Here is a 14651-nt window from a genome sequence, read left to right as displayed (position 1 = left end):
GTGTGTGTGTGTCTAACCTGTCCTCCCTCTGTGTGTGTCTAACCTGTCCTCCCTCTGTGTGTGTCTAACCTGTCCTCCCTCTGTGTGTGTCTAACCTGTCCTCCCTCTGTGTGTGTCTAACCTGTCCTCTCTCTGTGTGTGTCTAACCTGTCCTCTCTCTGTGTGTGTCTAACCTGTCCTCTCTCTGTGTGTGTCTAACCTGTCCTCTGTGTGTGTGTGTGTGTGTGTGTCTAACCTGTCCTCTCTGTGTGTGTGTGTGTGTCTAACCTGTCCTCTCTCTGTGTGTGTGTGTGTCTAACCTGTCCTCTCTCTGTGTGTGTGTGTGTGTGTGTGTCTAACCTGTCCTCTCTGTGTGTGTGTGTGTGTCTAACCTGTCCTCTCTGTGTGTGTGTGTGTGTGTGTGTGTGTGTCTAACCTGTCCTCTCTCTCTGTGTGTGTGTGTGTGTGTGTCTAACCTGTCCTCTCTCTGTGTGTGTGTGTGTGTCTAACCTGTCCTCTCTGTGTGTGTGTGTCTAACCTGTCCTCTGTGTGTGTGTGTGTGTGTCTAACCTGTCCTCTCTCTGTGTGTGTGTCTAACCTGTCCTCTCTCTGTGTGTGTGTGTGTGTCTAACCTGTCCTCTCTCTGTGTGTGTGTCTAACCTGTCCTTTCTCTCTCTGTCAGGGCGTATATGGAGGATTCTCCATTGCTGAGAGGAGCAGTGTTCTTCGTAGGGATGGCTCTATGGGGGGCGCACCGTCTCCCAGCCTTAAAGAACACCCCTACCCTGGTCCTCCCATCATTCTATAAGGTAGGATCCAGAGAGCATTTTAAAGGTGCATTAGAGAAGTTTTTACTTTGACCTCTGACCAACCCCTGACCTTTAACCCCCAGGCGATGTGGTGTGCCAACGAGATGGTGTCGTATGAGATCGTTCTGTCCATCACCAGACTGATAAAGAAGTATGGCAAGGAACTCCAGGTGGTCACATGGGACATACTGCTGGGGATCATAGAGAGGTTACTACAGCAGATTCAGGTACACACACACACACACACACACACACACAGACAAAGACATACACACACACACAGACAAAGACACACACACACACACAGAGACACAGATACAAAGACACACACACACACACACACACACATACATACAGACAGACCGAGAAAATTAATGTAGTTCTCTCTCCAGTCGATAGGCAGTGCAGAGCTGAAGTCCATAGTGTTTGAGTTCTCTCTCCAGTCGATAGGCAGTGCAGAGCTGAAGTCCATAGTGTTTGAGTTCTCTCTCTCCAGTCGATAGGCAGTGCAGAGCTGAAGTCCATAGTGTTTGAGTTCTCTCTAGTTGATAGGCAGTGCAGAGCTGAAGTCCATAGTGCTTGAGTTCTCTCTCCAGTTGATAGGCAGTGCAGAGCTGAAGTCCATAGTGTTTGAGTTCTCTCTAGTTGATAGGCAGTGCAGAGCTGAAGTCCATAGTGTTTGAGTTCTCTCTCTCTAGTCGATAGGCAGTGCAGAGCTGAAGTCCATAGTGTTTGAGTTCTCTCTCTAGTCGATAGGCAGTGCAGAGCTGAAGTCCATAGTGTTTGAGTTCTCTCTCCAGTTGATAGGCAGTGCAGAGCTGAAGTCCATAGTGTTTGAGTTCTCTCTAGTTGATAGGCAGTGCAGAGCTGAAGTCCATAGTGTTTGAGTTCTCTCTCCAGTCGATAGGCAGTGCAGAGCTGAAGTCCATAGTGTTTGAGTTCTCTCTCCAGTCGATAGGCAGTGCAGAGCTGAAGTCCATAGTGTTTGAGTTCTCTCTCCAGTCGATAGGCAGTGCAGAGCTGAAGTCCATAGTGTTTGAGTTCTCTCTCCAGTCGATAGGCAGTGCAGAGCTGAAGTCCATAGTGTTTGAGTTCTCTTTCCAGTCGATAGGCAGTGCAGAGCTGAAGTCCATAGTGTTTGAGTTGCTGACTACAGTGGAGGAGCTCTATGAGCAGAACGGCTTCCATGGATCATCTGACAAGTTCTTCAGTCTGGTAGAGAAGTGTGCTGACAAAAGACCTGTAAGTCTCTTCTCCTTTCCTCCTCTTCCTCCTCTTCTCCTTTCTTCCTCACATAGGCCCTCCTCTTCCTCCTCTTCTCCTTTCCTCCTCACATAGGCCCTCCTCTTCCTCCTCTTCTCCTTTCCTCCTCTTCTTCCTCCTCTTCTCTTTTCCTCCTCACATAGGCCCTCCTCTTCCCCTCTTCTCCTTTCCTCCTCTTCCTCCTCTTCTCCTTTCCTCCTCTCATCGGCCCTCCTCTTCCTCCTCTTCTCCTTTCCTCCTCTTCTTCCTCCTCTTCTCTTTTCCTCCTCACATAGGCCCTCCTCTTCCCCCTCTTCTCCTTTCCTCCTCTTCTCCTTTCCTCCTCTTCCTCCTCTTCTCCTTTCCTCCTCTTCCTCCTCTTCCTCCTCTTCTCCTTTCCTCCTCTTCCTCCTCTTCCCCCGCTTCTCCTTTCCTCCTCTTCTCCTTTCCTCCTCTTCCTCCTCTTCTCCTTTCCTCCTCTTCCTCCTCTTCTCCTTTCCTCCTCTTCTCCTTTCCTCCTCTTCTTCCTCCTCTTCTCCTTTCCTCCACTTCCCCATTTTCTCCTTTTCTCCTCTTCTCCTTTCCTCCTCTCATAGGCCCTCCACTTCCCCCTCTTCTCCTTTCCTCCTCTCCCCCTCTACTCCTTTCCTCCTCTTCTCCTTTCCTCCTCTCCCCCTCTACTCCTTTCCTCCTCTTCTCCTCTCCCCCTCTTCTCCTTTCCTCCTCTCATAGGCCCTCCACTTCCCCTTCTTCTCCTTTCCTCCTCTCCCTCTCTTCTCCTTTCCTCCTCTCATAGGCCCTCCTCTCCCTCTCTTCTCCTTTCCTCCTCTCATAGGCCCTCCTCTCCCCCTCTTCTCCTTTCCTCCTGTCATCGGCCCTCCTCTTCCTCCTCTTCTCCTTTCCTCCTCTCATCGGCCCTCCACTTCCCCCTCGTCTCCTTTCCTCCTCCTCCCCCTCTTCTCCTTTCCTCCTCTTCTCCTTTCCTCCTCTCATCGGCCCTCCACTTCCCCCTCGTCTCCTTTCCTCCTCCTCCCCCTCTACTCCTTTCCCCCTCTTCTCCTTTCCTCCTCTCATCGGCCCTCCACTTCCCCCTCGTCTCCTTTCCTCCTCCTCCCCCTCTTCTCCTTTCCTCCTCTTCCTCCTCTTCTCCTTTCCCCCTGTCATCGGCCCTCCTCTTCCTCCTCTTCTCCTTTCTTCCTCTTATCAGCCCTTCTCTCTCTCTTTTTTTCCCTGTGTCTGACAGTCTTTGTGTGATGTCTGTTATTTGCCTTCACTTTGTCTTCCATTGTTCTTGTAAGGAGTTGTTGTTGTGATGTCATCAGGATGCGTCGGTGCTGACTCTGATATCGTACCGGGCCCAGTCCATCCAGCCAGCTAAAGACGGGTGGATCCAGAGCCTACACCGCCTTATGGAGAAGTTCTTCAGGTAACTGGATAGTGCTGTGTGGTCGCCACGGATACCAAAACAGGCAGTCACTATGGAAACAAAAACCCAACTAAAAGTTGTTATAGGTACCCGTTGAGTGATTGTCATTCCCATCTTATGTTGAACATTATTTAGGGAAAGAAAGTTTGTGTTAAACTGCTTCTCTGGGTCTCTCTCTCTTTTTGTGTCTCTCTCTCTCTCTCTCTCTCTCTCTCTCTCTCTCTCTCTCCTCTCTCTGGGTCTCTCTTTCTGTGTGTCTCTCTCTCTCTCTCTGGGTCTCTCTCTCTTTCTGTGTCTCTCTCTCTCTCTCTCTCTCTCTCTCTGGGTCTCTCTTTCTGTGTGTGTCTCTCTCTTTCCCCCCAGGAATGAGAGTCGTAGTGTGATCAGGATCAAAGTGCTTCACATCCTCTCCTTTGTCCTCAGCACCAACCGCCAACTCTACGAGGTACTCACCCACTCACTCACCATCAAACTATTCTCATTGACTCCCTCTCCCGTTCTCTCCATCTCTCCCTGTGTGTTCATTCTGTCTTCTCCTTCCCAGGAGGAGCTGATCGAGGTGGTGGTGGTTCCTCAGCTCAGTGGGATAGCAGAGGACAGAGACCTGGCTGTGAGGAGACAGGCTACCCAGCTACTGGTGGACCTGGCTGAGAGCTGTAGTACACACCACTTCACCAGCCTCCTGGACATCATTCAGAGGGTAGGAGACACACACCACTTCACCAGCCTCCTGGACATCATTCAGAGGGTAGGAGACACACACACCACTTCACCAGGCTCCTGGAGGGTAGGAAACACACACCACTTCACCAGCCTCCTGGAGGGTAGGAAACACACACCACTTCACCAGCCTCCTGGACATCATTCAGAGGGTAGGAGACACACACCACTCCACCAGCCTCCTGGAGGGTAGGAAACACACACCACTCCACCAGCCTCCTGGAGGGTAGGAAACACACACCACTTCACCAGCCTCCTGGAGGGTAGGAAACACACACAACTTCACCAGCCTCTTGGAGGGTAGGAAACACACCACTTCACCAGCCTCCTGGAGGGTAGGAAACACACACCACTTCACCAGCCTCCTGGAGGGTAGGAAACACACACCACTTCACCAGCCTCCTGGAGGGTAGGAAACACACACCACTTCACCAGCCTCCTGGAGGGTAGGAAACACACACCACTTCACCAGCCTCCTGGAGGGTAGGAAACACACACCACTTCACCAGCCTCCTGGAGGGTAGGAAACACACACCACTTCACCAGCCTCCTGGAGGGTAGGAAACACACACACACCACTTCACCAGCCTCCTGGAGGGTAGGATACACACACACACCACTTCACCAGCCTCCTGGAGGGTAGGATACACACACACACCACTTCACCAGCCTCCTGGAGGGTAGGATACACACACACACCACTTCACCAGCCTCCTGGAGGGTAGGATACACACACACACCACTTCACCAGCCTCCTGGAGGGTAGGATACACACACACACCACTTCACCAGCCTCCTGGAGGGTAGGATACACACACACACACCACTTCACCAGCCTCCTGGAGGGTAGGATACACACACACACACCACTTCACCAGCCTCCTGGAGGGTAGGATACACACACACACCACTTCACCAGCCTCCTGGAGGGTAGGATACACACACACACCACTTCACCAGCTTCCTGGAGGGTAGGATACACACACACGCCACTTCACCAGCCTCCTGGAGGGTAGGATACGCACACACGCCACTTCACCAGCCTCCTGGAAGGTAGGATACACACACACACCACTTCACCAGCCTCCTGGAGGGTAGGAAACACACACACACCACTTCACCAGCCTCCTGGAGGGTAGGAAACACACACACACCACTTCACCAGCCTCCTGGAGGGTAGGAAACACACACACACCACTTCACCAGCCTCCTGGAGGGTAGGAAACACACACCACTTCACCAGCCTCCTGGAGGGTAGGATACACACACGCACCACTTCACCAGCCTCCTGGAGGGTAGGATACACACACGCACCCCTTCACCAGCCTCCTGGAGGGTAGGATACACACACGCACCACTTCACCAGCCTCCTGGAGGGTAGGATACACACACGCACCACTTTACCAGCCTCCTGGAGGGTAGGATACACACACGCACCACTTCACCAGCCTCCTGGAGGGTAGGATACACACACGCACCACTTCACCAGCCTCCTGGAGGGTAGGATACACACACGCACCACTTCACCAGCCTCCTGGAGGGTAGGATACACACACGCACCACTTCACCAGCCTCCTGGAGGGTAGGATACACACACGCACCACTTCACCAGCCTCCTGGAGGGTAGGATACACACACGCACCACTTCACCAGCCTCCTGGAGGGTAGGATACACACACGCACCACTTCACCAGCCTCCTGGAGGGTAGGATACACACACGCACCACTTCACCAGCCTCCTGGAGGGTAGGATACACACACGCACCACTTCACCAGCCTCCTGGAGGGTAGGATACACACACGCACCACTTCACCAGCCTCCTGGAGGGTAGGATACACACACGCACCACTTCACCAGCCTCCTGGAGGGTAGGATACACACACGCACCACTTCACCAGCCTCCTGGAGGGTAGGATACACACACGCACCACTTCACCAGCCTCCTGGAGGGTAGGAAACACACACGCACCACTTCACCAGCCTCCTGGAGGGTAGGAAACACACACGCACCACTTCACCAGCCTCCTGGAGGGTAGGATACACACACGCACCCCTTCACCAGCCTCCTGGAGGGTAGGATACACACACGCACCACTTCACCAGCCTCCTGGAGGGTAGGATACACACACGCACCCCTTCACCAGCCTCCTGGAGGGTAGGATACACACACGCACCACTTCACCAGCCTCCTGGAGGGTAGGATACACACACGCACCACTTCACCAGCCTCCTGGAGGGTAGGATACACACACGCACCACTTCACCAGCCTCCTGGGGGGTAGGATACACACACGCACCACTTCACCAGCCTCCTGGGGGGTAGGATACACACACGCACCACTTCACCAGCCTCCTGGGGGGTAGGATACACACACGCACCACTTCACCAGCCTCCTGGAGGGTAGGATACACACACGCACCACTTCACCAGCCTCCTGGAGGGTAGGATACACACACGCACCACTTCACCAGCCTCCTGGAGGGTAGGATACACACACGCACCACTTCACCAGCCTCCTGGAGGGTAGGATACACACACGCACCACTTCACCAGCCTCCTGGAGGGTAGGATACACACACGCACCACTTCACCAGCCTCCTGGAGGGTAGGATACACACACGCACCACTTCACCAGCCTCCTGGAGGGTAGGATACACACACGCACCACTTCACCAGCCTCCTGGAGGGTAGGATACACACACGCACCACTTCACCAGCCTCCTGGAGGGTAGGATACACACACGCACCACTTCACCAGCCTCCTGGAGGGTAGGATACACACACGCACCACTTCACCAGCCTCCTGGAGGGTAGGATACACACACGCACCACTTCACCAGCCTCCTGGAGGGTAGGATACACACACGCACCACTTCACCAGCCTCCTGGAGGGTAGGATACACACACGCACCACTTCACCAGCCTCCTGGAGGGTAGGATACACACACGCACCACTTCACCAGCCTCCTGGAGGGTAGGAGACACGCACACCGGAGCAGGAGAAATGTAACCGTTGGAGGCTGAGGGACGAGGCTGAGGGACGAGGCTGAGGGACGGGGAGGAGAAATGTAACCTCTCAGATTCATAGACAGAGCTGTGGATGCAAGGATCAACCATCCATAAAGACAAATAACTCAGAATATCAGAGCGAGCATGTAGAAATTATATTCTTCATGATTCAGTGGGTTCGTATCAATCATTTGAGTCCTCTGAAGGATGTAGCAACTACAGATTGTCCCTTTTAAAGGTGTGAAAGGTGTTTGTTTGAGAGAGGTTGTTCTCTCTCTTGCTCGGATCCCTGCTTCTACAACTGCATTGCTTGCTGTTTGGGGTTTTAGGCTGGGTTTCTGTAGAATGGAGAAAGGGCTTCATAAATACGTCAAATCCAATTTTATTGGTCACATACACATGGTTAGCAGATGTTAATGGTCACATACACATGGTTAGCAGATGTTAATGGTCACATACATGGTTAGCAGATGTTATTGGTCATATACACATGGTTAGCAGATGTTATTGGTCATATACACATGGTTAGCAGATGTTATTGGTCACATACACATGGTTAGTAGATGTTATTGGTTACATACACATGGTTAGTAGATGTTATTGGTCACATACACATGGTTAGCATATGTTAATAGTCACGTACACATGGTTAGTAGATGTTATTGGTCACGTACACATGGTTAGCAGATGCTATTGGTCACGTACACATGGTTAGCAGATGTTATTGGTCACGTACACATGGTTAGCAGATGTTATTGGTCACGTACACATGGTTAGCAGATGTTATTGGTCACGTACACATGGTTAGCAGATGTTATTGGTCACGTACACATGGTTAGCAGATGTTATTGGTCACGTACACATGGTTAGCAGATGTTATTGGTCACGTACACATGGTTAGCAGATGTTATTGGTCACGTACACATGGTTAGCAGATGTTATTGGTCACGTACACATGGTTAGCAGATGTTATTGGTCACGTACACATGGTTAGCAGATGTTAATGGTCACATACACATGGTTAGCAGATGTTATTGGTCACATACACATGGTTAGCAGATGTTAATGGTCACATACACATGGTTAGCAGATGTTAATGGTCACGTACACATGGTTAGCAGATGCTATTGGTCACGTACACATGGTTAGCAGATGCTATTGGTCACGTACACATGGTTAGCAGATGCTATTGGTCACGTACACATGGTTAGCAGATGTTATTGGTCACGTACACATGGTTAGCAGATGTTATTGGTCACGTACACATGGTTAGCAGATGTTATTGGTCACGTACACATGGTTAGCAGATGTTATTGGTCACGTACACATGGTTAGCAGATGTTATTGGTCACGTACACATGGTTAGCAGATGTTATTGGTCACGTACACATGGTTAGCAGATGTTATTGGTCACATACACATGGTTAGCAGATGTTATTGGTCACATACACATGGTTAGCAGATGTTATTGGTCACATACACACGGTTAGCAGATGTTAATGTGATTGTAGCAAAATGCTTGTGCTTCTAGTTCTGACAGTGCAGTAATATCTAACAAGTAATCTAACAATTCCACAACAACTACTACTTATACACACAAGTGTAAAGGGATAAAGAATATGTACATAAAAATATATGGATGAGTGATGGCCGAACGGCACAGGCAAGATGCAGTAGATGGTATAGAGTACAGTATATACATATGAGATGAGTAATGTAGGGTATGTAAACATTATATGAAGTGGCATTGTTTATAGTGAGTAGTGAAACATTTATTACATCCAATCTTTAATTATTTAAGTGGCAAGAGATTTGAGTCAGTGTTTTGGCAGCAGCCACTCAATGTTAGTGGTGGCTGTTTAACAGTCTGATGGCCTGAGATAGAAGCTGTTTTTCAGTCTCTCGGTCCCAGCTTTGATGCACCTGTACTGACCTCGCCTTCTGGATGATAGCGGTATGAACAGGCAGTGGCTCGGGTGGTTGTTGTCCTTGATGATCTTTATGGCTTCCTGTGACATCGGGGGGTGTAGGTGTCCTGGAGGGCAGGTAGTTTGCCCCCGGTGATGCGTTGTGCAGACCTCACTACCCTCTGGGGAGCCTTACGGTTGAGGGCAGAGCAGTTGCCGTACCAGGCGGTGATACAGCCCGACAGGATGCTCTCGATTGTGCATCTGTAAAAGTTTGTGTGTTTTCGTTGACAAGCCAAATTTCTTCAGCCTCCTGAAGTTGCGCCTTCTTCACCACGCTGTCTGTGTGGGTGGACCATTTCAGTTCGTCCGTGATTTGTACGCCGAGGAACTTAAAACTTTCCACCTTCTCCACCGTAGTCCCATCGATGTGGATATGGGCGTGCTCCCTCTGCTGTTTCCTGAAGTCCACGATCATCTCCTTAGTTTTGTTGAAGTTGAGTAAGAGATATTTTCCTGACACCACACTCCGAGAGTCCTCTCCTCCTCCCTGTAGACCATCTGGTTGTTGTTGGTAATCAAGCCTACTACTGTAGTGTCGTCTACAAACTTGGTGATTGAGTTGGAGGCGTGCGTGGCCACGCAGTCGTGGGTGAACAGGGAGTATAGGAGAGGGCTGAGGACGCACCCTTGTGGGAACCCTGTGACGAGAATTAGCGAAGTGGAGGTGTTCTTTCCTACCTTCACCACCTGGTGGTGATTTGATTAGAGTGTGTGTGTCTCTCTTTGTGCAGGTGGCGAGTCGTTCGCTGGTGTGCCCAGGGCCCCTGGAGGTGTCGGAGAGAGACCCCACGGCAGAATCCCCCATGGAGGATGTCAGGACGGCTATACGAGGCCTACTGGAGATACTGCAGGTACACACACTGAGACACACACACACACACACACACACTGAGACACACACACACTGAGACACACACACACACACACACACACACACACACACACACTGAGACACACACACACACACACACACACTGAGACACACACACACACACACACTGAGAGACACACACACACACACACACACACTGAGACACACACACACACACTGAGAGACACACACACACTGAGAGACACACACACTGAGAGACACACACACACTGAGAGACACACACACACTGAGACACACACACACTGAGACACACACACACTGAGAGACACACACACACTGAGAGACACACACACACTGAGACACACACACACTGAGAGACACACACACACTGAGAGACACACACACACTGTGACACACACACACTGAGAGACACACACACACTGTGACACACACACACTGAGAGACACACACACACTGAGAGACACACACACACTGAGAGACACACACACACTGAGAGACACACACAGGGTCAATGCAGTGTTCCATTTGAACATGTGATTGATGGAATGGGGAATTGATAGTGTATCTGTGCTCTGTTGCTCTCCACTCTCAGAGTAAGCTGTACAGCCTGCCAGCCAGCCACGCTAGTCGAGTGTACGAGCTGCTGATCGGACACCTGCAGCTGCACTACAAGAGCAAGTACAGCTCCGCTGTGGCCTGCAGCATACGACTACAGGTAGCATACACAGGGGTCACACAGAGGTCAACTAGGGTTCAAATGTTACAGCTCCACTGTGGCCTGTAGCAGGTAGGACGCCAGTCACCTGCGGCAGGTAGGGCGCCAGTCACCTGCGGCAGGTAGGGCGCCAGTCACCTGCGGCAGGTAGGGCGCCAGTCACCTGCGGCAGGTAGGGCGCCAGTCACCTGCGGCAGGTAGGGCGCCAGTCACCTGCGGCAGGTAGGGCGCCAGTCACCTGCGGCAGGTAGGGCGCCAGTCACCTGCGGCAGGTAGGGCGCCAGTCACCTGCGGCAGGTAGGGCGCCAGTCACCTGCGGCAGGTAGGGAGCCAGTCACCTGCGGCAGGTAGGGCGCCAGTCACCTGCGGCAGGTAGGGCGCCAGTCACCTGCGGCAGGTAGGGCGCCAGTCACCTGCGGCAGGTAGGGCGCCAGTCACCTGCGGCAGGTAGGGCGCCAGTCACCTGCGGCAGGTAGGGCGCCAGTCACCTGCGGCAGGTAGGGCGCCAGTCACCTGCGGCAGGTAGGGCGCCAGTCACCTGCGGCAGGTAGGGCGCCAGTCACCTGCAGGTTTGGAAATGCTCCCTTTTTTGTTTATCAGAAGTCTCAAAAGGCCTTTTCATTGGTGCCAATCAGAAACCGTCAACAAAGGAAGGGATGAGGACGTTGTCCAAAGTGACACAGCAGACTTACTCTCTGTCTCTCTCTGTCTCGGTGTCTCTCTGTCTCTCTCTCGGTCACTCTCTGTCTCTCTCTCGGTCACTCTCTGTCTCTCTCTGTCTCTCTCTCTGTCTCTCTCTGTCTCGGTCTCTCTCTGTCTCTCTCTGTCTCGGTCTCTCTCTGTCTCGGTCTCTCTCTGTCTCGGTCACTCTCTGTCTCTCTCTCTGTCTCTCTCTGTCTCGGTCTCTCTCTGTCTCGGTCTCTCTCTGTCTCGGTCTCTCTCTGTCTCGGTCTCTCTCTGTCTCGGTCTCTCTGTGTCTCTGTCTCACTCTCTGTCTGTCTCTCTCTCTCTTTCAGGTGTTTGACTTCCTCCTGATGATGAGAACTGACTCCCTCCATCGTCTGGGGTTCCTCAGTAAAGACGGGGTTCTGAGGTTCAGTCCGTACTGCCACTGTGACATGGGGTGGGTTCACCTTCACACTCTGTCCACTCTAAACTCAGATCTCCCCGGCAAACAGTCAGTTCACCTTCACACTCTGTCCACTCTAAACTCAGATCTCCCCGGCAAACAGTCAGTTCACCTTCACACTCTGTCCACTCTAAACTCAGATCTCCCCGGCAAACAGTCAATTCACCTTCACACTCTGTCCACTCTAAACTCAGATCTCCCCGGCCAACAGTCAGTTCACCTTCACACTCTGTCCACTCTAAACTCAGATCTCCCCGGCAAACAGTCGATCTCCCGGACGACATTGGGCCAATTGTGTGCCGCCCTGTGTCTACCACTGTCTGTCAATGTGTAATGTCTGTCAATGTGTACTGTCTGTCAATGTGTAATGTCTACCACTGTCTGTCAATGTGTAATGTCTGTCAATGTGTAATGTCTACCACTGTCTGTCAATGTGTAATGTCTGTCAATGTGTAATGTCTACCACTGTCTGTCAATGTGTAATGTCTGTCAATGTGTAATGTCTGTCAATGTGTAATGTCTGTCAATGTGTAATGTCTACCACTGTCTGTCAATGTGTAATGTCTACCACTGTCTGTCAATGTGTACTGTCTACCACTGTCTGTCAATGTGTACTGTCTACCACTGTCTGTCAATGTGTAATGTCTGTCAATGTGTAATGTCTACCACTGTCTGTCAATGTGTAATGTCTGTCAATGTGTAATGTCTGTCAATGTGTAATTTCTGTCAATGTGTACTGTCTACCACTGTCTGTCAATGTGTAATGTCTGTCAATGTGTAATGTCTGTCAATGTGTAATTTCTGTCAATGTGTAATGTCTGTCAATGTGTAATGTCTACCACTGTCTGTCAATGTGTAATGTCTACCACTGTCTGTCAATGTGTAATGTCTACCACTGTCTGTCAATGTGTAATGTCTACCACTGTCTGTCAATGTGTAATGTCTACCACTGTCTGTCAATGTGTAATGTCTGTCAATGTCTGTCAATGTGTAATGTCTGTCAATGTGTAATTTCTGTCAATGTGTAATGTCTGTCAATGTGTAATGTCTACCACTGTCTGTCAATGTGTAATGTCTACCACTGTCTGTCAATGTGTAATGTCTACCACTGTCTGTCAATGTGTAATGTCTGTCAATGTCTGTCAATGTGTAATGTCTGTCAATGGAACGTTTTGTCTGTAATACCCCACATTCTAACCTGCTCTCTCTCCTCTCCTCCTCTCTCTCTCTCGCTCTCTCTCTCTCGCTCTCTCTCTCGCTCTCTGTGTGTTTCCAGGGAGCCAGAGAAACGAGGAAGTGAGAAGAAGCCTGCAGGCTCAGTGTCTCCCACCGCTGGCAGTCCTGCCCCCTCCTCCTCCACCACCACTACTCCCTCCTCCTCCTCCACCACCACTACTCCCTCCTCCTCCATCCGTACAGCCTGCCTGCCCTACTCACCTGCCTTTAATGTGCTGCTACAGTGCCTGAAGATGGTACCTACACACACACACACCTACCTATCTACAGTGAAATGCTTACCGACAAGCCCTTAACCAACAATGCAGTTGAAAAAAAATGAATATGAAGAAATAAAAGTAACAAGTAGTCAACGAGCAGCAGTACAATAACAATAGCAAGACTATGTACCTGTACCCCCTGTACAGAGTGGGCAGCGGCTCTGCTCTCTCTGTCTCTCTCTCTCTCTCTCTGTCTCCCTCCCTAACTCTCTCTCTCTCTGTCTCTCTCTCCCTAACTCTGTGTGTTGTTCCCTCTCTCTCTCTGTGTTCCAGGAGACAGACTGGAAGGTGTTGAAGCTGGTACTAGACAAGATGCCCTGGACCCTGCAGTATAAAGTCCTGCTGCTGTCCTCTCCCTGCAGCATAGACCAGCTCTGTTCTACACTCTGTTCTATGGTACACACTGTTACAGGTCTTGGTTTTTACATTGATGTTTTTGAGGTTGGATGATAGGCTTATTGGTGCCACCTCCTTAAGTCAGTAGGGGTTTCACCTGTGTTGGTTTCTGTCTAGTTAGAGGGAAGGGGTTTCACCTGTGTTGGTTTCTGTCTCGTTAGAGGGAAGGGGTTTCACCTGTATTGGTTTCTGTCTCGTTAGAGGGAAGGGGTTTCACCTGTGTTGGTTTCTGTCTCGTTAGAGGGAAGGGGTTTCACCTGTGTTGGTTTCTGTCTCGTTAGAGGGAAGGGGTTTCACCTGTATTGGTTTCTGTCTCGTTAGAGGGAAGGGGTTTCACCTGTGTTGGTTTCTGTCTCGTTAGAGGGAAGGGGTTTCACCTGTGTTGGTTTCTGTCTCGTTAGAGGGAAGGGGTTTCACCTGTGTTGGTTTCTGTCTCGTTTGAGGGAATGGGTTTCACCTGTGTTGGTTTCTGTCTCGTTAGAGGGAAGGGGTTTCACCTGTGTTGGTTTCTGTCTCGTTAGAGGGAAGGGGTTTCACCTGTGTTGGTTTCTGTCTCGTTAGAGGGAAGGGGTTTCACCTGTGTTGGTTGCCATCTCGTTAGTTCCCCCTCCTGTTCTGTTTAGCTTGGTGTTAGTTCCCCCTCCTGTTCTGTTTTCCTTGTCGGTGTTAGTTCCCCCTCCTGTTCTGTGTTCCTTGTCGGTGTTAGTTCCCCCTCCTGTTCTGTTTTCCTTGTCGGTGTTAGTTCCCCCTCCTGTTCTGTTTAGCTTGTCGGTGTTAGTTTCCCCTCCTGTTCTGTGTTCCTTGTCGGTGTTAGTTCCCCCTCCTGTTCTGTGTTCCTTGTCGGTGTTAGTTCCCCCTCCTGTTCTGTGTAGCTTGTCAGTGTTAGTTCCCCCTCCTGTTCTGTT

The 14651-nt window shown here is 50.9% G+C and overlaps 1 protein-coding gene across 5 annotated transcripts in view; it reads left to right on the top strand.

Moving 5' to 3' along the window:
* Window positions 1–14651, top strand: part of LOC139424299 (tuberin-like) — a 70999-nt gene that overhangs the window by 6877 nt on the left and 49471 nt on the right. For all 5 annotated transcript variants that reach the window (XM_071175999.1, XM_071176000.1, XM_071175995.1 and 2 more), the window contains 11 exons: window positions 662–788; window positions 872–1015; window positions 1893–2030; window positions 3353–3456; window positions 3820–3901; window positions 4001–4156; window positions 9889–10008; window positions 10603–10725; window positions 11742–11848; window positions 13131–13326; window positions 13624–13746. In XM_071175999.1, the coding sequence (XP_071032100.1) occupies window positions 662–788; window positions 872–1015; window positions 1893–2030; window positions 3353–3456; window positions 3820–3901; window positions 4001–4156; window positions 9889–10008; window positions 10603–10725; window positions 11742–11848; window positions 13131–13326; window positions 13624–13746 (1420 nt within the window). The remainder of the gene's footprint in view (window positions 1–661; window positions 789–871; window positions 1016–1892; window positions 2031–3352; window positions 3457–3819; window positions 3902–4000; window positions 4157–9888; window positions 10009–10602; window positions 10726–11741; window positions 11849–13130; window positions 13327–13623; window positions 13747–14651) is intronic.

The sequence above is a fragment of the Oncorhynchus clarkii genome, chromosome 13 (assembly GCF_045791955.1).
Source record: "Oncorhynchus clarkii lewisi isolate Uvic-CL-2024 chromosome 13, UVic_Ocla_1.0, whole genome shotgun sequence".
Taxonomy (NCBI): Eukaryota; Metazoa; Chordata; class Actinopteri; order Salmoniformes; family Salmonidae; genus Oncorhynchus; species Oncorhynchus clarkii.
Note: the sequence above shows the minus strand (reverse complement) of the source record. Positions and strands in the feature narration are given on the sequence as shown.